Source organism: Vigna unguiculata, chromosome 7 (assembly GCF_037176805.1).
Source record: "Vigna unguiculata cultivar grain cowpea cultivar isolate G323 ecotype 2 chromosome 7, ASM3717680v1, whole genome shotgun sequence".
NCBI classification, from domain to species: domain Eukaryota; kingdom Viridiplantae; phylum Streptophyta; class Magnoliopsida; order Fabales; family Fabaceae; genus Vigna; species Vigna unguiculata.
Window position 1 is genome coordinate 34,754,407 of NC_140798.1, and position 20,583 is coordinate 34,774,989.

At 31.7% G+C, this 20,583-nt stretch overlaps 2 protein-coding genes and 1 pseudogene across 2 annotated transcripts; 2 read left to right on the forward strand and 1 right to left on the reverse strand.

Moving 5' to 3' along the window:
• Window positions 1-576: 576 nt before the first annotated feature.
• LOC114192391 (rubisco accumulation factor 1.1, chloroplastic-like) lies at window positions 577-2,162 on the forward strand. The gene has a single exon (XM_028082098.2). The coding sequence runs from the start codon at window positions 723-725 to the stop codon at window positions 2,061-2,063; it is 1,341 nt and encodes a 446-aa protein (XP_027937899.2). The 5' UTR covers window positions 577-722; the 3' UTR covers window positions 2,064-2,162.
• Window positions 2,163-3,602: 1,440 nt separating this feature from the next.
• Window positions 3,603-7,045, reverse strand: LOC114192640 (nucleolar/coiled-body phosphoprotein). Its single transcript, XM_028082416.2, has 5 exons — window positions 6,701-7,045; window positions 5,557-5,846; window positions 5,356-5,445; window positions 4,182-4,531; window positions 3,603-4,098 (listed from the first exon to the last, which is right to left on the reverse strand). The coding sequence occupies exons 1-5, from the start codon at window positions 6,948-6,950 to the stop codon at window positions 3,834-3,836; spliced, it is 1,245 nt and encodes a 414-aa protein (XP_027938217.2). The 5' UTR covers window positions 6,951-7,045; the 3' UTR covers window positions 3,603-3,833.
• An 11,829-nt stretch (window positions 7,046-18,874) lies between these two features.
• Window positions 18,875-20,180, forward strand: LOC114189935 (AT-hook motif nuclear-localized protein 20 pseudogene; annotated as a pseudogene).
• The last annotated feature ends 403 nt before the right edge of the window (window positions 20,181-20,583 follow it).

Below are 20,583 nucleotides of genomic sequence, written 5' to 3' on the forward strand. Positions count from 1 at the left end.
ATGCTTTTCAGAATACTTATCTCAGTATACAAAAATATATTCCAAAACATTGAGATTCAATTTTATATCGATTGATACATTTTGGAATAAATATATGTTCCAGAATGTTTGTTCCAAAATGTATTAAAAAAATGAATTTGGTACAGTAAATCCAGAAGTTTGACGCAACCGTATTACATCAACCACAGCTTTCATATCACACCAACGAGAAGCACCAAACAGATGGCCTTCAATTTAAAAGATTTTGATCTTATAAGTTTTTTGTCATCCAAACGTTTGATGAGGAAGAAGAACGGAAGGGTCTACTATGCATGTAATTTTATGCATGTAATTTTAGTGAGGGGTAAAATTGGATTATAAGGTTTTATGGGGGTGCAAGAAGAATAAAAAGGGAGATGCAGAAGAAATTCCGGTTTTTGCGGTTATGGGTCTCTAGGTTGGACTAAAATAAAGAATTTGTTATAATATAAAATTATAGTTAGTTATTGTTGTAATTAAATTGTTAATATCATAATAAAAGGTTAGAAAGAAGGAGGAGATAAGATATTTTGATGATACTACAGTTATTTCTGGTGAAAAAGATAGTTAAGAAAGAGATGAGTGAATGAGCAGAAAAAAGATCTTAGGAGAGTGGCATGAATGAGATAAGGTAAGGCGAAGGAAATTGTTCGTTCAGCACTGTGCGAACAATCTTCAAACACTTTGCAGACAGTCTCAGCAACATGCTCTCCCTCTCGCCTTCTGTCACTGCAAACACTCTCAGCCTCAAACCCAATAATCCCAATGATCTCTTTCTCATAACCTCTCCATCATTCACCAACCGTCGCCATTCCGTCAAACCCATATCCGCCATAATCAACCCTTATTCCTTCAAGAGGCAGCAGCCGCCGCCGCCGCCGCAGCAGCAAGTCTACCAACCCTTCCGCCCTCCGCCGGAACCCCTCCCGTCGGAATACGGCAACCTCGACCTCGCCGCCCAAATCGAAATCCTCTCCAACCGCCTCGGCGCCTGGTACCAGTACGCGCCCCTCATAAGCTCCCTCATCCGCCAAGGCTTCTCCCCTCCAACCATCGAGGAAACCACCGGCATCTCCGGCGTAGAGCAGAACCGCCTCATAGTCGCCGCGCAGGTGCGCGACTCCCTCGTCCAGTCCAACGCCGACCCCGACATCCTCGCCGCCTTCGAGACCGGCGGCGCCGAGCTCCTCTACGAGATCCGCCTTCTCAGCGCTTCGCAGCGGGTCGCCGCCGCGCATTTCCTCGTCGAGAATCGCTGTGACGGGAAGGCGGCGCAGGAGCTGGCGCGCGCAATGAAGGATTTCCCGAGCAGGCGCGGGGATAAGGGGTGGGAGAGGTTTGATTACACTCTCCCAGGAGATTGTCTCTCTTTTATGTACTACCGGCAGGGTAGGGAGCATAGGAACCCGTCGGAGCAGAGGAGTTTGGCGCTGGAGCAGGCGCTGCGCGTGGCGGAGACGGAGAGGGCGAAGAACGTAGTGTTGGAGGAGTTGCAAGGGAGTGGTGAGGAGAAGGATGAGGCAGAGGATGGGGAGGGAGCGACGCGTGTTCCGGTGGTGAGGTTGAGGATTGGGGAGGTGGCGGAGGCTAGTTCAGTGATAGTGTTGCCGGTTTGCGCAGAAGATGAGAGGGAGGTGTTGGAGGCGCCGTTTGAGTGTAGGAGTAAAGGGGAGTTTGGCGTGGTGGTGGCGGAGAAGGGGTGGAGGAGGTGGGTGGTGTTGCCTGGGTGGGAGCCATTGGTGGGTTTGGGAAAAGGGGGTGTTGTTGTGTCGTTTGCGGATGCGAGGGCTTTGCCGTGGAAGGCTAATAGGTGGTACAAGGAAGAGGCCATATTGGTGGTGGCCGACAGGAGTAACAGAGAAGTGGCTGCTGATGGTGGGTTTTATCTTGTGAATGGTTATGGTGATGCTAAGGGTCTGAAGGTGGAGAGGGGTTCTACATTGAAGGAGAAGGGTTTCACTCAGAGTTTAGGAACTGTGTTGTTGGTTGTTAGACCTCCTAAAGAAGAGGATGATGATCAATTGAGTGACGAAGATTGGGAGTGAATGGGTTCAAATTCATTATATATATGTTTTTCTCCATTCATCAATCCCTTGTCTCTTTTTTTTTGTCATGCAAAATAAGATTATATTCATTTGGGATCACATGCAGTTACCTTTTGTTCTTCATACATGATTAAAATTATTTAAGCGTTTTTTTTTTCTCTCTCTTTTCTACATTATCTTCAAGTGGGGTTAATACAGTGAGTGGTTTCTTTTAAAATCTTTGATTGTGTTGTTTTCCAGTTTTTGCACAATGGCCATAACCATTTGATCTATACAGTGCATTTCTACTTAACTAGGACATGCAAGGTTCAACCTGTCATGCAATTTTATCAGTGAAGTATATATGAATTAACCATACCAAAGTTAGAGGTGGTTAAGGTGTATCAGATGTTGTGCATGTAACACTTGATCAACTGTAATGTATATATCGGTAAGTTATGTTCTGACTGTTGAAAAGAAAAATTTGTTGGTATCTAACTGATGAAAAAATTTCAGTACACTGGTAATGGAACGTGTTAATGAAAATTGAGATGACACTCTGTTACCAAGAACATGGTGCTTTAATGGTTTAGACACTTCACAATTCATAACAGATATACCATCATTTAAATATGATAAAATCTGTATTTAACATTTAGTTGTAATACGAGTTCATTATATCCCACCAACATAATTTCAGCCAGCGTCATTTCTCTGCTTTCCTCCTCCAATCATCCACTGCAATTGTTTCTGATGTCCTTGAACCCACTTTTTCTGTCTCCTTATACACTTTCTGGAGCAGTACATGGATTACAAAGCCCTACCTATTATGACTTACAATTATATATTTAAGAATAACTAATTTGTAACCATATACTTATTTGTTTTTTCGTTTCATCTCACTTTTACTTGACTTTGTTATTTTTTATTACATCACTTATCAGTTTTTTTTTTTTTTTGTATATTTCTTGTTTATCACTGCTATTTACTTAATTTGAGTTATTTGGAATAAATGTGCCCAAGTACAAAAAGTTGAGAGTATATTAATATAGCAACTCATAAAATTTTACAATTCATTAGTATTTTAAAGGTCTTAAATTTAAAAAGTGTCCAAGATGAGTATTTCAAAATTTAATTAAAAAAAATGTGGTAGATAAGAAGATATATGCCATTCATTAATGAAATTTCAAACTAAAATGTCAATTGATTATCAAAATAAATCCAAATTGTTTTACACACTTGCTTTTTTAGATCATGAAAGTCTCTAATATCATGTAACAATTATATTTAGTTAAATATTACACATCAACTTTATGATATATAAATGAATGCATTTCTGACCTTGCAAATCGGATTTATAAAATTAAATTTAGTTTTAAATTGATATGCATATACTTTGACATGAGAAAAATGTATTGAGAAACATTAAAACCAATTTTGTAACACTGAATTAAACTTATAATTCTTTTTCTAATATATCTATACCGACAAGATTTCATTTCGGGATCAAATTCCATTCGAATTGTTTTAGTAAACAGATGCCAGAGCAGGCTATGCATGTTTTGAAACAAATAATTAGCTTAAATCAGCACAAATAAAAAAGGTAGAGAAATCACCTTTTCTGAAGTTAACCAAATTGTTTTCTGAAGAAATCACAATCAAGAGACATGTCTGAGACCTACTTATGTTACAACACTCAATGAAATGGCAAGGACGCATCCTCTTTCTCTCTTTGAACAGTTTTACAGTGACCATCATCCTCTATCACATTCATTGACCTCAGAAGAATATTTAACCAAGCCATTGTTGGGCTCGACGGTCTCCGCTAGCTCCAACAGAATGCCTGATGCTAATCTTTTCATTAGCATACTTTTGTTGAAGCCATTCAAAAGCATTTACATCAAGTTTTCCATTAACTGACTTCCCTTGCTTCCTACGAGTTTGTTGCTCCCGTATTGAAGCCCACAATTTCCCAACGGCATCCCTCTGACTAGCTGTAAATCTTGACACATTATCAGAGGCATGTTTCACCAAAATATCAATCACGGTTTGACACCTGGATAGAAAAATGATAACTAGCAATTTGAAAATGTGTGTAAAAGACATAATAATACAATAGGAAACAGTAACAGAACTTACCAGGGTATTTTATAACGCCGGGCAGCAATCTCTAAACATGTTATCAAGGCTTCTCTTTGTGACTTGAGGAATCTCTTGGTTTCTTCCTCATCCTCCCTTATTTCCACAGCTGCCTCATTCTTTGCCTTTAATTTTTCACCTTTCTTTGTGGAATTAGGAATAAGAGCATCAAGTCCAAATGGGTCAGCTTCCTTCCCTTCATTATCATTATCTGTGGCAGCTGTTTTACCACCTTCATCTGCTATAACTGTGCTATCTTTCAGAGACTTTGCTTCCTCTGCATCCTCCTCCTCTGTTGCAACAGGAAGACTAGATATAATTTCCTTGATTTTCCCAGCTGCTTTAGAAAACTGTACAAAAAGTAGGAAACAATTAATGAGTAACGAAGAAATAATGTTTATGGATCCAATTATTCTAGGTTAGATCTATAATAAACAACAATTTTTTCACTTCAAATAATTTGACACATCAATAGTCCCTCCAAAAATATACAAAGTCAAAGTATTAGCTAGCAGAGAACCATGCCAGGGAATTCAACAGTTCACTTAAATGAAGAACATTGCTATTTGCAACCAAGACAAACTCCCACCACCCAAAAATCAAGATAGTTTGTCCCCCTGATTCAGTGAATTTGTGTCAACATGCCAGAGGAGACACAACTAGTAATGCACCAATGAACTCCCACGCCCCATTATGCATCTATCACAAAGTATAGAAAGGGTGAACACAGTGGATGGCTGTATTGGACATGAATATGCTTATCAATCAGTCATATACTTGACAATTAATCTTATCATTGCTCCAAAAGACTTTTCCTTTCCAATACATTTTAACTCCAGCCAGTAAAACCAAATATTCAAAATACTATGCCGAGACACCTGGATCCATCTTTTGTCACAATTCATGTGGATGAAAAACTAATGAATTGATATGTGAAATGACAACTTCGAAGATAACTACATCAAAGTAATGAAAACTGTACATGAATATTATGAAATTATGAACAAATAAAAGGACAATACACAAATAAAAGAATACTATTCATTGTGTGATGATTGGAACAGCATTACATGTCCAAAGTAATTGCACATCATTCCAATATGCTTCTCAATGTCTCGAATAGGAAGAACGTAGTTGTCACCAAGTTTAACATAGAATTCAATGAGAATCATACCACAAAGCTGTCATCTGTGTATAAATCATTTGCCACCACCGCATTAATTGTCCATGCTGCCAGTTGATTCTTTTGCTTCTTATTAAGGTGCTGAAATTAAAGGATAGGTCGGAGTCAAAAAATCTTTCGCACACCCTCCCTGAGAAAATACAAATTGCTAAGAATGAATTATGAATATCTGCAACAAAAAGGTAATCTTACTTCTTTGGCGTTTTGAGCTGCTGAGAACAGACAATGGTAATCTGCCCGAACCGAAGGATCTGTACAAGTTATGGATGATGACATTGCAGCTTCTAATATAGCAAAAAAATAATCACTAATTTCTGCCTTTACACTTCCTGCCTGAATGAGCTGTACAGCAAGCTTTGCAGCCTTACTAAACTTTGAAGGGTTCTTGATGTGCGAAGATATCTTCTGCATGGCATCAATAACTTGAGCTTCAGAAGCATCCGTCATGGTTTTGAATTTCAAGCTTTTCTTAGGCGCTGCAGCTGAAATTAGAATAGATAATTCAGAATTTCATGAAAAAAAAAATCCCAACTCCATCATTTAACTGGGAAGCAAATACAAAAATACTAATGCATTTATAGCAGCATTCTTAAAATCACGAGAAAATCAAACTAAATTATCATCCTTTGTTTTGTTAAGTAAATTCAAGGGGGAGGGATGGCACCCAGACCAAGGCAGGGAAAAATTTCCGTCTCAGAAAGCACTTTTATAGAGGAACTTACATTTACCTCACCCCAAAGAAACAAGTAGGGCTCAAATTCGCAACCTAACAGATTTCTTTTTGTTTAGGAACATCAAGGCAAGCTCAAATAGAGTTTTTTTTTTTGGAAAAAACAATATACGGAACTGCTAAAGAATGATATAATCAAGTAAATTCTCATTAATAACAACAACACTTTACCCCACTACATATAAAAGGCTGAAATTACTGAAGTTGACAGTGTGAAAAGAAAAAACAGAGAATTCCAAGAAAATAGATCTTTAAGCTGAATTCTGCAGTCCCGATTGAATGCTAAATGACCGTGTGTATCCATTCTTCTAGCCACGATGGACGTACACATTTTTCCCATGCGTCCATGTTATCAAATGGAACGTAAGTAGAGTTGAATAAAACGCGTCCTTCCAACTGGTTTCATAGTTGAAGCATAAAAAGTGAAGAGACAACAAAAAGGAATGGAAAACCTATCTACGAAACTCAGGGTTGAGGTGAGAAAGCCGAAGAAAAAAAATAAACACTATACAAGTTAAATGGAAGTAATTGTTGGAATTGGAGAAACCCTAATTGGAAGAACAAGTGAATAGAAAAGTATGATTAAAAGGAAAAGCAGAAGTTGACCTTGGGTGTCGGGTTCAGCAGGGTTGGGGCGCTTGAGAGCACTTTTGAGGATCGGCTTTGGAGGCGGAATTGCAGAGGATTGCTTGAGGGCACTTTTGAGGATTGACTTCGGTGCCGGAACTGCAGAGGATTCCGTGTTGCCATCGTTGTCGGTAGCAACAGCAATTGGTTCTGGCTGAGGTTGATGATGTTGAGGAACAATAATGTTGGATGAAGGAGGTGGCAATCCTTCAAACAGATCGTCTGCCATCACAATTTCTCTTTTTGCTCTTCTTCACCCTCAAAAACTCTTCCTTTCAACGACTCAAAAATATTAAGACGCTCCTTCTTTCTGTTCTTGTTAGATTCCATTACATGTAAAAGCTTATTAAATCAACAATGATAAAATATCAAAATTATCAAATAATGTTATTTTCGATCTTACAAAAGTAATGCCGATTTTATTTTAATGAATCAAATATAACTCGATTTTTTTAGGTTTAATATCTAATATTGTCCTCTCATTTTATTCAAATTTTTAAAAAATTTTCTAATTTTTTATTTGTTAAATTAGTTCTCTAATTGTTTAAAAATATTTAACTGATATTTTCGGTTAATTAATGTTAATACATTTTCTTATTTATAATTTTGATTAAATTTATTTTTTTAAAATGAAATAATTTGGTGTCATTTTAAATTTGAGATTAAATTCGTAATTAAACTTAACTAAAACTTATTTATATATATATATATATATATATTTTATATATACATGTTATTTTTTAAAAAATAATTATACATCAAACATCTAAATATTTAAATTATTTTATTTTTAAATTTTTACATAAAAATAATTCCTATTTAAACTTATAATATTTTAAAAATATTAAAAAATATAAATATAAAGTGACATTCGTCACATTAAAAATAGTTGTCAAAAATTTGAATATTTAGATGAAATAATTTGATATATAAATGTTTAAAAAACATTTTAACATGTTTATATAAGTTGTAATTAAGTTTCATTACTAATTTGATATCAATTTAAGAAAAGATCAAATTGTTTCATTTTAAAAAAAAGAGATGACCAAATTGAATCGAACTTATAAATAAAGGGACTAAATTAAAAACAAACATTGTCATGTGACAATAACATAACACGTGATACTGTACGGACACAACATTAACGTCAATTTAATATAATAATTAAATTAAACATCGTTACGAAATTAAAAGATTGAATTGAACAAATAAAAAATTAAAGAACTTTTTAAAAAATCGAATAAAATTAATGACTAAATTAGATATTAAGCCATTTTTTTACTAGTTTAAATATATACTTTGAAATATATCTCAATATCGTACTGTAAATCTTACATTCATAAACGCAAACACTTAGGGTGTGTTCCTTTTTATAGATGGATATGGAGGAGAGTGTGAAGATGAATTTGTGTTGATTTAGGTGGATGGATATTTGTGTTTTTTTGAGTGGATTTAGAGGGTAAAGTGAGTGGATTTGGAGATAATTTTTATGAAAGTTAGTGAAAAATTTGATTGATGTGATAGATAAAATTATATGTTAAAATTGATATATTTATTAAGTTACCATAATACCCTTGTGTAAAAAAAGATGAATTTTTGAATTGATGTTCTTCAATTAATTTTTACATGAAGGAAATGAGAGGGCATCCAACTAAGGACAAGAGTGAGGTGATGGATATACTGAGGTTGAGTTACGACAGCTTGCCTCTAAAGCTAAAGCCTTGTTTTTTATATTTTGGAATGTATCCTGAAGATTATGAGATCAATGCAAGAGAAATGATCCAACTATGGGTAGCAGAAGGGTTCGTGAAACCGCATGAAGACGCAGAGCTTGAAGTTGTAGCTGACTTTTACTTGGATGAAAAACGTCAGAATGTTGTCTCACCGGCGAACAAGGACGTCTGGCCGTCCACCTTCACCTCCAGACTCACAACTCCTCCGCCAGCCGCCAGCTCCGGCGACTTCAAACAGCTCCTCCACGTCCACCTGCACAAAACGGAATGCATGAAAAAAAAAACAAAAATATGCATGACACCGGTGTCGTAACCAGTGTCGCCCCTTCTCAAAACAAGGCACCGGTTACGTAACCGGTGCCATCACTCTCTCACTCAGCACCCCACACCGGTGCCATCCACCCCCCACACTATGACAACACCTCACCACCACTGCCACCACTGCAACAGACCGTGCTGCTCACCACCCTCACCTGTGCCATCCACTCACCACCCAAACACCTGCTGCCCCTACAACACACTGACAACACCGGTGCCCACACTGGTGCCTCTCCCAAACTCCACAATATTGTACTGCATGTGCATGTGAGGAGATGAAAAGCGAAGTGCAATTGAAATGAAAAGCGAGGGCAAATACGGTAATTTGGTCGCAATCCTCTCTAATCTGCTCATTTTATAGTGGATGAAAAAAATTGGCTATTCCTCGAATCCGCACTCGCATATCCATTTAAATCCATGCAATGGAACACTTCACATTGAATCAATCCGTGCTCGCAAATTTATTTGAACAGTATAATCTGTCCAAGCGAACAGACCCTTAGGCAGTGTTCGTTTCTACATATTATATTGTTCAGACCGATTAAAAGAGATGGATTATTTATAAAATCGTGTTCGTATCAGTGAATAAGAATGGAAGAACACAGACGGATTTAAAAAAATACTTCGCAAATAAATCTTCTCACAAATACAAAGATTTGAGCCGATACATCAACTTTTACTTTTTTAACTTTATATTATATCATAATAATATAATTATTAATAATAATTATTAAATTAATTATTATATATATATATATATATATATTATTTATTATTATAATTTATTTTATATATATATATATATAAAAGAAATTATAATATATAATCAGTAATATATAATAATTAATAATTAAAATATTATTTAAAATATAATAATTAATAATATATATAAAATGATTATTATTATTATTAATAAAAGTATATAATAATTAATAATTATTATAATATTATTAAAAATTAATAATATATGTAGTTATTATTATTAATTTATATTTATATATATAATTAATATATAAAAATAAATTAAAATATTCTTAAATTTTAATTTTTAATTTTATTAAATTTTTATTATGAAGGGTATTTTAGTAAATTTTAAATTTTATTTATTATAACTTTTTTTAAATCTATTATATCAATCAAATCATTCACTAACTTTCATAAAATTTATCTTCAAATCTATTTATTTTATCCTCTAAATCTACTCAAAAAAACACATATATTCATCTCCTTAAATCCACACAAATCTATCTTCACACTCTCTCCCAAATCCATCTAATCATTGGAACACAGCCTTAGACTTCTTAGAAGAAGTCATAGAAAGAAAAGAAAAGTTCTAAATAAAGTATTGGAAATTATAAAAATAAATGAATATAAAAAGAGTAAAACAAAAATATACAACTATTTTCATAGAACTCTACAATTTATTTATTTATAAAAATATGGATGAAATTGGGTGATAACTACATATCTATTTATAGTATTTTAATTTAAATTTACATAACATATTGATAAGCATGATGGGTTTTATGTATTTTATTTCAAGCAATTACAATTTTGGAGATATGAACAAATTATAATTATATTAGATACTTTCCATTAAAATATAAAATTATTTTAAATAAATTAGTTAGTTAAATTAATTTATGAATAGCATTTTGTCTTTAAATGACTTAAGTACATAGTCGGAATTTTCAGCAATATTGATTGATATATTGACAGATTTTCTTTCACAGATAAATTTGATTTTTTTGTTATAATTTATATTATCTAATTGTAGTTAGTATAAGACATTTTATGGATTGAATTATATTTATTGCATCAATTCGAATTCGAATTTAATTTCATTAACTCAAAACACACAAATTATATATATATATATATATATATATATATATATATATATATATATATAACTTATGGTATAAATACATATAATTGATATTTAATTTCATAGTTAGTTTTGTCATCTCCTACCTTTTTTTAAATATGTTTTTGTCTCTAAAGTTTTAATGAAATTTGAAATTAGTTCATTTTTAAAAGTTTTGATCAATTTAGTCATTCATCTTAAAAAATGCGTGAATTTAGTCATTTTGACTAAATTTTGTTAAGTTTATTCGATGTTTCAAGCACATCTCATGATAATATTTGAATTTTTTTATACCGTTGAACACATTTTCGTCTCAATGTTAACTCAAATATTATCATTTATCATAAAATGCGTTTAAAGTGTCAAATAAACATAACAAAATTTGGTAAGAATAACTAAACTCACGTATATGATGAATGACTAGATTGGTATAAAGTTTTGAAGAGAAACTAATTCCAAAATTCACTGAAACTTGAGGGACAAAAACATATTTAACCCCTTTTTTTTCTTTCTTGTTTTCTTGTTTTCTTTTATTTTTTTCCTCTTTTTACATAATTTAATTTATAAAAATATTTCATCGAATTTGATAATATAAAAATTATAATTAATAATTTCTTGTAGCATAACAAAGCTCAACATCATTTTGAAAATCCTTTAAAGATCAAAATAAATATTTTAATTTGAAATTAAAATGTCTTTTACACTTCCAAAACATATAAATTTAACATTTTTTTTAACAAATAACATGTTTACACAAAATATTTATTATTTACATCCAAGAAATTTAGATCTTCTATCTAATGTATTATTGAAAACTCTCAACTATACTTCTCTCGTAGAAGACTTTTTTTTTTTAATGTAAAAAATCTGTAATCAATAATTTGAACATGCATTTATGGTCATAAACTAAATTTGCTTACAAATATGATACGTGGAAGTCATAATTCTGTGCATACAATTAAAATGCATATAACAATTTTGGAGGACAAATATAAACTTACTCATAATTCGCATTAATCCAAATTGTTAAAAGTATCATTTATCGACAAATTTAATAAGAATCGATTACTGAAGTTTTCCTGACAAATTTTACCGTTAAATAATTAAAGTTCAAATCGGAACTTTGACACTCTCTTTATTGATAAAATTTATTAACAAAAATATCATAATAAAAATTATAAATTACCAACAAATTTATTATTAATAAATATTTTATTAATAGTAAAAATTGTATTTTCAAATAGATTTTACTAAGAAATCTATTATTGATATTTTTTTATGTCGATAATTTAATAATTTCTTGTAATGTAACGAAACTTTAAATCCTTTGATAACTCTTACATCATCAGAATCAAAATTTTTGAATTAAACTACTAAAATATCATATTTTTACACTTTCAAGATATATAAATTTAATCAATTTTATCAAACAATATTTGTACATAAAATACTTATTATTGCGAAAAAAGTAACATAAGAAAATTCAATTATTCTATCCTTATGTATTATTAAAATTTTAAAAGTTTAATATTTTTGAGACTTATTTTACTAAAGTTTAAGCTCTCAAATATACTTCTCATAGAAAAACTAATTTTGTATAAAAAATCTTTAATCAATAATTTAAATATACTTACTCATAATTTAAAAAAACTCTAATCAAATTCATCTTTACTTAGAGGACAAAAATAAACTTACTCATAAACCATTTATGATCAGGAAGAAATGTTCTACTCTCCACCAGATACTTATACTGAACTGTAATTTAAGAAGGAAAAAAAAAGACATATTTTTCATAAATTTAAGAAAAGACAAAAAAGAGCTTTTAAAAAATGATAAATTTTCTAAAATAAAATTTGAATAATTAATTTTTTATTTATAATTTTATACTCAAATAACAATGTATTAACATTTTATTTCAATTATATTGCTTATAAATTCAAACAATTTATTAAATCTTTACACTTGAAGCTGCTATTTTTTGTTTGAGAGGGAAAAAAAAGAAAAAAAAGAGTTAATTTTAGGCATAGAGGAGTCACATGGGAGCAGAAGCATGGTTTTCTTTGGAAATAGGTATTCTGTTCTGTTCCTTTGGTGTGCTTCATACCTAAAACAAGTGCCACCATAAGGTTTGGTCAACAACTTCCGAGACACACAACCATTTTTGTCCCTTGGAACCCACAAATAACCAAATTTTATGACAACGTTTTCAAAAACAAACCAAACACTCATCTCATGCTTCTTTCTCAAAATTTAGAACGCTGATTCATTTGTCAAAACTTGTAACTATTGATTTATGATTTTATAATTTTAGTGTAATCAATTTAATTAGAATGAAGGATAATAAAAAGATTTTGTTTTTAATTTTTTACATTTGGAAGCATATTTGCGAATTTAGGGAGGGTATTTTGTTGATCAATAAAAGCTATTATCAAAGATATGGAAATAAAAGTTTAAATATGTTAACATTACAAAATTTAAGCATATGGTGAACGAGGAAGAAAAAGTTATTTTCAAGTAAAAAAAGCTAAAAAAATAATAAAACACATAAGGAGAGCGATACTCAAAATATAAAAAAGTAATTTACAAATACTACAAGGATTTTCTTTCATTGTTCTTTTAAGTGAAGAGATGTGTTTAGTGCATGTCGGTTGCCACTATTTATAATGCTATATAATGATATAGTATTATAGGAATATTTTAAAAGTTAGATATAAGATAATACCGAAGAAATAAAAATAAAATCGATTTAACGAAATAAAAAGTACACATTTTATTAAAAAGAAACTAATGTTGAAATTATTTATTATTAATTTAATATATTAGGAATTATAAGGTGAATTAGCGGTAAAGTTAAAATACAAATAAAAGATGTAGATTTTCGATTAATACTAGGTAGTTATCGTATTGATGCTTATATCTGTAAAAAAATGTATTTGACACATCAAATTTTTTTAATATAATTAAATTATTTTTATTTACTTTTAAAATTTAAAAATTAAAATATATCAAAATTTTATAATTGATTAATTTTAATTTTATATCATAATATTTTTTTGAATGACTTAACTGGGCCATGAGCTGCCATAGTTTATTCCAATCAAAAGTCGATCGTATTTGGAGTTCAATATTCGCTTCACTCATTTCCAACTTTCCAAAAGTTTGCCTTCTTCGTAGATTGAATTTCGTTTCCAACTTTTCTCTAAATTGTCTTCTTTACAGTTTAGCTAAATTCACTCTTTTTCAGCATTATCCTCCAAATTGCCTTCTTCGTAATTCGACTAAATTCACTCTTTTCCAACGTCGTCCCCAAATTACTTTCTTCACATTTCGATCAAGTTCACTCTTTTCCTACATCTAATATCATAATGTATCAGAGTTTATATAAGCAAATATGTTTTATTAAGTTTGTGTACATTGAGTTGAGCTATTCAGATTCACATGGCTGACCAACATAACAACTTCCATATTTTCCTTCTGCTTTGCTTCCTTAGGTGCTAGCTGTCAAGTTTGTTCTGCTACAATTTCGCAGTACTGTCCCTGTCATTGCAGTTTCCTCTGCTCTTAACGTTCTGTAAATGCATTTCTTCACTCAACACTATCCACGCAAAAGTCTTCTTTTCACCTGCCTAGAGTAATCCAAGTAGCTACCTCCTTCACCCATAAATTTATAATATATATTTCATTTTGTTATTTTCTTATTTAATAGTTTCATATGGTTTAGAAGACAAAATATAAAATAGTTAAAATATTTTTTCTTCTTTTCATTTTTGAAGTATTTTTTAAACATGAAATCGTGACAGAATTCCATTTTAAAATAAACAATACTTCAGATATACGTATTTGATTCTAAACGATGTTATTTGGAGTACATGGAATTAAAACAATGACGTTCATATTCTGCCACTGTTTCCATGCCCTTAGTCATCACCTTCATATTCTGCATCATGCAGATTCTCAATGTTTCAGGTTTACAACTATATTCATGCACCAGTCTGAAAGGGAACCACTTTGAAGTGCTGCGATTTATTCATACCCAAACTTTCTGTTCTACTTTACTAAATATTTTCTCTTCCTTTATTAATATTTTATTCAGTTTCTAGAATTTTTTGTATTTGAAAATTTTTTTGACAAAATATTGTAAGATAGGATCAGTTGAATTTTTTTTTTTAAATTGAGTCAAATCGTTATTAGGAAGGACAATTTTCAAAACCGATTTTGCTTTTTTTTTAGAAGAAGTAATGTCGTTACTTTTTTATAACGACTTCTATTAAATTGAAAATTGAAGTCATATTATAGCATGACGACTTTATTTTTCATTTTTTTTAACTTTTCAGTTTTATTTTTTATTTTTTAGTTTTTCACTTTTCATTATTTTTTTTAAATATTTCAGATTAATTTTTTCCTTTTTTTTTAATTTAACTGTTTTTTTGTTTTTCAGTTTTGATTATTATTATTTTTTAATTTTCAGTTTTCGTTATTTACTTTTTAATTTATAAGATCAATATTTTTTAAATTTATAAGTTATTTGTTTTTTTAAAATATATTAATTTAAAGTTAATTTTTATTCTATTAATTTTTTTACTGTTTATTTTTCCAATAAATTTAAATTAAAAAAAAAATCAAAATTCATATATTATGAAAAAGAAAATAAAAAAACAAACAAAAACAAACAAAAAAAAATTTGGAAAGGTGAGTCATGCATAACGACGACTTCATTTTTTTAAAAGCAAAAAACGTTATAATATAGTAGACATCACTTTTTAAAAAAAATAAATAAAGAAACTGGTCAGGGGAGGACGACTTCATCTTCAATATTGTTCTCCTCCCTGACGACTTGACCCATTTATATTCGACTTCTAACAGATCTCAAAATACAAAAAAGCCCAGAATTTATTCATTTTTGAATCTTTACTGAGTTTAAGATTTAAATTAATACTTTAATTCTGAATAATATGACGAGTGGTTTCACGGAATTCATTGATATTGAATTAATATAGTTATTAATTCAACAAGGGGGAAGTGAAATTCCGAAGCAATCGATGGTTAGCAAAGACTACACAACCTTTCCCTCTCGATCTCTATATTGAAAGTAAAGCCTTAACAGAAAAATGAAGAAGTTAGCATATCATTTTTCAATTCGATTGGTTAATAAATCATAAATGTAGAAAAAACAAACTTGGAAGTCTCAAGTTTCAAACGGTTTAAAATTAAACGAAAACGAAATGAACATGAAAACAAAAACCACCCCCCTTAACCCTTATCAACTCACGTGCCTATTTTGTCTACATTGAATCGTTGATGTGAGATATTTTGTGTTGAATCATCAAAAGTCGCACAAAGATCGCGTGGGCACTCATCATTTTACCTACATAATTAGAATATCTCATCACAACTTTAAATGAACATAGAAAATGTTCGATTAAATGATTATTTTGATCCTTCTATATTTGTTATGTAATATTAATTTGATTTTTAATTTTTTTAAATTTTTTAATTTTTATTTTTTATACGTGTCAATGATTTTTTAAAAATTAAATTATTTTGATACATTGTACAACTATGAAATGACATGGATAAAAAATAAAAAAATTCAAAAAACATTCAAAATAATTCAAAAAATTAAAAATAACAAAAAATTAACACGTGGTATTAACTTTAGAATCGTTTGGTCAAAATTAATGACAAGAACCAAATTGAATCATTATTACAGAAACAAAAACCAAGTGAATACAACTAAAAATTGAATGATCAATTTGACACTACTTGACAAATATAATGAGTAAAAGAGTAATTTAATCAAAATGTTTACAACAGAGCAGCTCAGGAATCTGGTGCACCCTCCAGCTTATTTACTCTGTTATACTTTTATGAAAACTGATTATTTGTCATTTTTTTCCCAAAAATTAATCAAGTTAATATAAAAATAGAAAAAAAACACTTAGTTTCAACTGCATAATATAATTATTGTAACATTAAGATTGGTTATAATTAAAAAATTAGGATGTAATTTGACTTTGGAGATTAAACACTCGTTATAGTTAATAAAAAAATAGTTAAATTTAAAGACACTACTACTAATAATAAAATAAAAATTATAAAAAATCTCATAAAATTATACCTTATTTATGGTATATACGTTGTTAATTTCTTCTTTTAGTTGTTGGGGATGGACCTGAATTTTTATATTACATGGTAGGATTTTGTATTGCGGTACTTCCTGAAGCATATTTATACCTTTTCCCCGTTTGATTTATATACTGCTTTAAGAAGAAATAATTAATAATATACTTAATATAATTTGGAAGGAGAGAGAAGAAAACGTCATGAATTTAATTCTTTCTGTTACCAATTAAAAAAAAAAATTTAAAAAGAAGAGCAAGAAATGTTGTAAGTTCAATTTTTCAACTAACAAAAAATTAACAACTAACTTTTATCTGATAAAAAAAATTAAATTATAAATAATTGGTGAGGAATTTAAGAAGATGGAGTAGGATACCCAATTAAGTGTTTGAGATGCATTTGGGAGGTCAATTAATTCTTAATATACAATATAGTTTAATTTTGTCAATAGAGAACGAGTGAGCCTGAGGAAATCTTGACCAAAACAACATGACTGAAGAAAAAAAATTCTTCAATATATAATATATTATGTTAAATATTTACATAGATAATGATAGATAATACCGTTTTTTCTGTCGGTCCGAATTCATTTTTTTTAAATAACACATTTGAATTTTTATTTAAATTCAAATAACATATTCTAAATAATTATTCAAATGATATAATTTATTATAACAAATTATAATGAGGTTTTTGATGAATCGAATTTTCAACAAGATTATATATAATTTTGTCAAAAATTCAGTTCACAATTTAGTCTCTCGGAATTATATTTGGGTAAAAAAAGTTAGAAGTGTTTTATTTTAGAAAAGAAATCCTATTTTTTACTTAAAAAAACAGCATTATCTATGCAAATATTAGAAATATTAATTTTTTTTGGAGAAATTTGTTGCTCCACCTAATTTCACTTTTTGAAAAAAAGAGAGAGAGTGTAATAATCACATTTAAGAACATATTAGTTTAAAAATTTATTCACATGACATGCTTAATTTTATTAATTGTAAAAAAAGGATTTATTAATGAAAATGTAAAGGAATTGAGTTTAAATGAGTAGTCATTATAGTAAAAGTGTAAAGAATCACTATATTTTACTATGAAAATAAAAAATAAGATAAATATACACGTATCGAGGTATACCAATCCATCAATTTGAAACTTTGGTCAAACTATTTAGCATCTTTCTTGACTTAAAATACATAAGAATAATATATATTTATATAAATATTTGGTGTTATGTAATGTAAACTAGTTTGTTAGTTTTATAATATACTTGCAATTATCCATAGAAAAAGAGACAAGTAAAACCATGGTGGATTGGGATGCAAACAAGAGGCAATGATTAGAATGAAACAAACAAATAGTAAAAGACTAAAATACTATAAGAAAGCTACAAATTTTTTTAAAAATAAATAAATAAAAGGGTAACAGAAAAGGAGATTAAGTTATTTATTTTATATTTGTTGAAGAGAGAGACAAAAGAAGATGTTTATTTAATAGGTTAAAATTTAAAAAAGAAAAGATTTATGGAATGGGTTTAAAATCAGAAAAAACGCAGGGAGGTTGAATCTGGGTTAACCGTGGACACGAGAAGCAGGTGTTAAACGGTGAGAGAAGAAAGCAGAATATAAGTAGAATCCAGCGGAAAATAGAAAGATGGTGGAGCGAGTTGAATAATTCATGTAATCATCCACACATCAATCGACACGCAAATTAAGCAAAGAATCAAAAGATGGTGGGGTGGCCTCTGCTATCTCTTCTCTTTCCACCTATTCACCCTTCTTTTCTCCTTATTCCAAATCCCTTATTCAAAAATCATTTTACCCCAGCCAAACAATCCCTATTGACCCATTAACTCAAAGTCTGGTCTACCCTGTAACTCAGCAATAATAAATTTATCCACAACATTAGTCAAAGGAAAACCAAAAAATATTAAATAAAAAACCCAAATTCATTACTATTATATTTAAAAAAATACTATTTATTTTGGTTGGGGTGGGTTGGATGGGAGGAGCAGCACAGAGTGCAGAGATTAGAAGGCAAAAATGGTCAAACATGTAACTGAGGCTGTGCTGTCACTGTGTGTGTGTTGTACTGTTTGAATAGGAAGAAGAAGTAGTAGTTTTCTTCTCCATCTGTCTCTCTCGTATATATCAATATTGTCGGGAAGTGAGCAAGTTCGTGCACCCCACCTTCTCTCGCACCCCACACATATATAAATATTATATATATAACACACATACCTACAAACCAAACCCTAATCACACCTCCATCTTCATCTTCATCAACTTTTTTTTTTTTACTCAACAAAAAACTATACTATATCACTCTACCTATTCACTCGCCTCTCTCCGATCTATATATAATTCACTTTCTTCTTACTTCACTTTTGGTCGGTTCATTTTTTTTTGTATTGTTTTGTTGTAAGTTATGGCGAACCGGTGGTGGACCGGGTCGGTGGGTCTTGAGAACTCGGGTGATTCGATGAGGAAACCGGATCTGGGGTTTTCCATGAACGAGAGTGCGGTGACTGGGAACCACGCGGGGGAAGAGGAGGAGGAGAAAGAAAACAGCGACGAGCCCAAAGAGGGGGCTATTGACGTGGCCAACACGCGCCGTCCGAGGGGTCGTCCCCCAGGCTCCAAGAACAAGCCCAAACCGCCGATATTCGTCACGCGAGACAGCCCCAACGCGCTGCGAAGCCACGTCATGGAGATAGCCAGCGGCGCCGACATCGCCGACTGCGTGGTCCAGTTCGCGCGGAGGCGCCAGCGCGGCGTGTCCATTCTCAGCGGCAGCGGGGCCGTCGTCAACGTTACTCTCCGCCAGCCCACGGCTCCTGGCGCCGTCATGGCTCTCCACGGCCGCTTCGATATCCTCTCCCTCACCGGCTCGTTTCTCCCCGGACCTTCCCCCCCCGGTGCCACCGGTCTCACCATCTATCTCGCGGGAGGCCAGGGACAGATCGTCGGCGGCGGGGTGGTGGGCCCGCTGGTGGCGGCCGGTCCGGTTTTGATAATGGCGGCTACGTTTTCCAATGCAACGTACGAGAGATTGCCCTTGGAGGAGGATGATCAGGAACAGGGCGGTGGCGGCGGGTCTCCACCGGGGATGGGAGGCGGTCCCGGCGAAGCGTCGTCGTCAATTTCGGTGTATAATAATAATGTTCCTCCGAGTCTTGGTCTCCCGAATGGACAACAGGTGAACCATGAAGCTTATTCTTCTCCTTGGGGTCATGCTCCTCATGCCAGACCTCCTTTCTAAAGAACAACATCGAATTTCTCGAAGCAACCAACAACACTATATTACTCTTCTTCACACCGATCATATATCAGTCTTACTTAGTTCAGCCAGTTAATTAATTATCTCCAGACTTTATTTAAATATATTAATAATAATAATAATATTAATATTAATAATATTATATCTGTGTTTCTGTATATTTAATTTACTATCCAACTTGTCTCACTCTAATAAGCAACCTATCTGTGGCGTTGCTTCTTTCTGTAATCTAATTTCTTCGGTTTTGTTTTACCTTACACACTTTTAGTTTTCACTCCACCCTCTGCTTCTATTTCCTTCCTCACCTACACTACAATACACCGCTGAAATTCAATTTTAATCATACATATGCATTAAATTCGTTATGGATCATGCTATTTTGACCCATAATATTCAAAGAAAATTAAACTCAAGAACAGGGAACCCACTATTTCTTTCATCCTTGCTGATCCATCGTGTTTCTAATACTATTTAATAAGCACAACTGGTCCCTAGATCTTAGCTCTTATGAACACACGCAGTGCTTCAGACATGGGACAACCATG

Excerpts from the sequence above, each read along its gene's own strand:
- LOC114192391 (XM_028082098.2), top strand. The coding sequence starts at position 723 with ATGCTCTCCCTCTCGCCTTCTGTCACTGCAAACACTCTCAGCCTCAAA.
- LOC114192640 (XM_028082416.2), bottom strand. The coding sequence starts at position 6,950 with ATGGCAGACGATCTGTTTGAAGGATTGCCACCTCCTTCATCCAACATT. Across the intron at positions 4,532-5,355 it reads ACACAGATGACAGCTTTGTG|TTTTCTAAAGCAGCTGGGAA; the intron begins GTATGATTCTCA and ends CTTTTTGTACAG. Across the intron at positions 4,099-4,181 it reads CGGCGTTATAAAATACCCTG|GTGTCAAACCGTGATTGATA; the intron begins GTAAGTTCTGTT and ends TTTTCTATCCAG.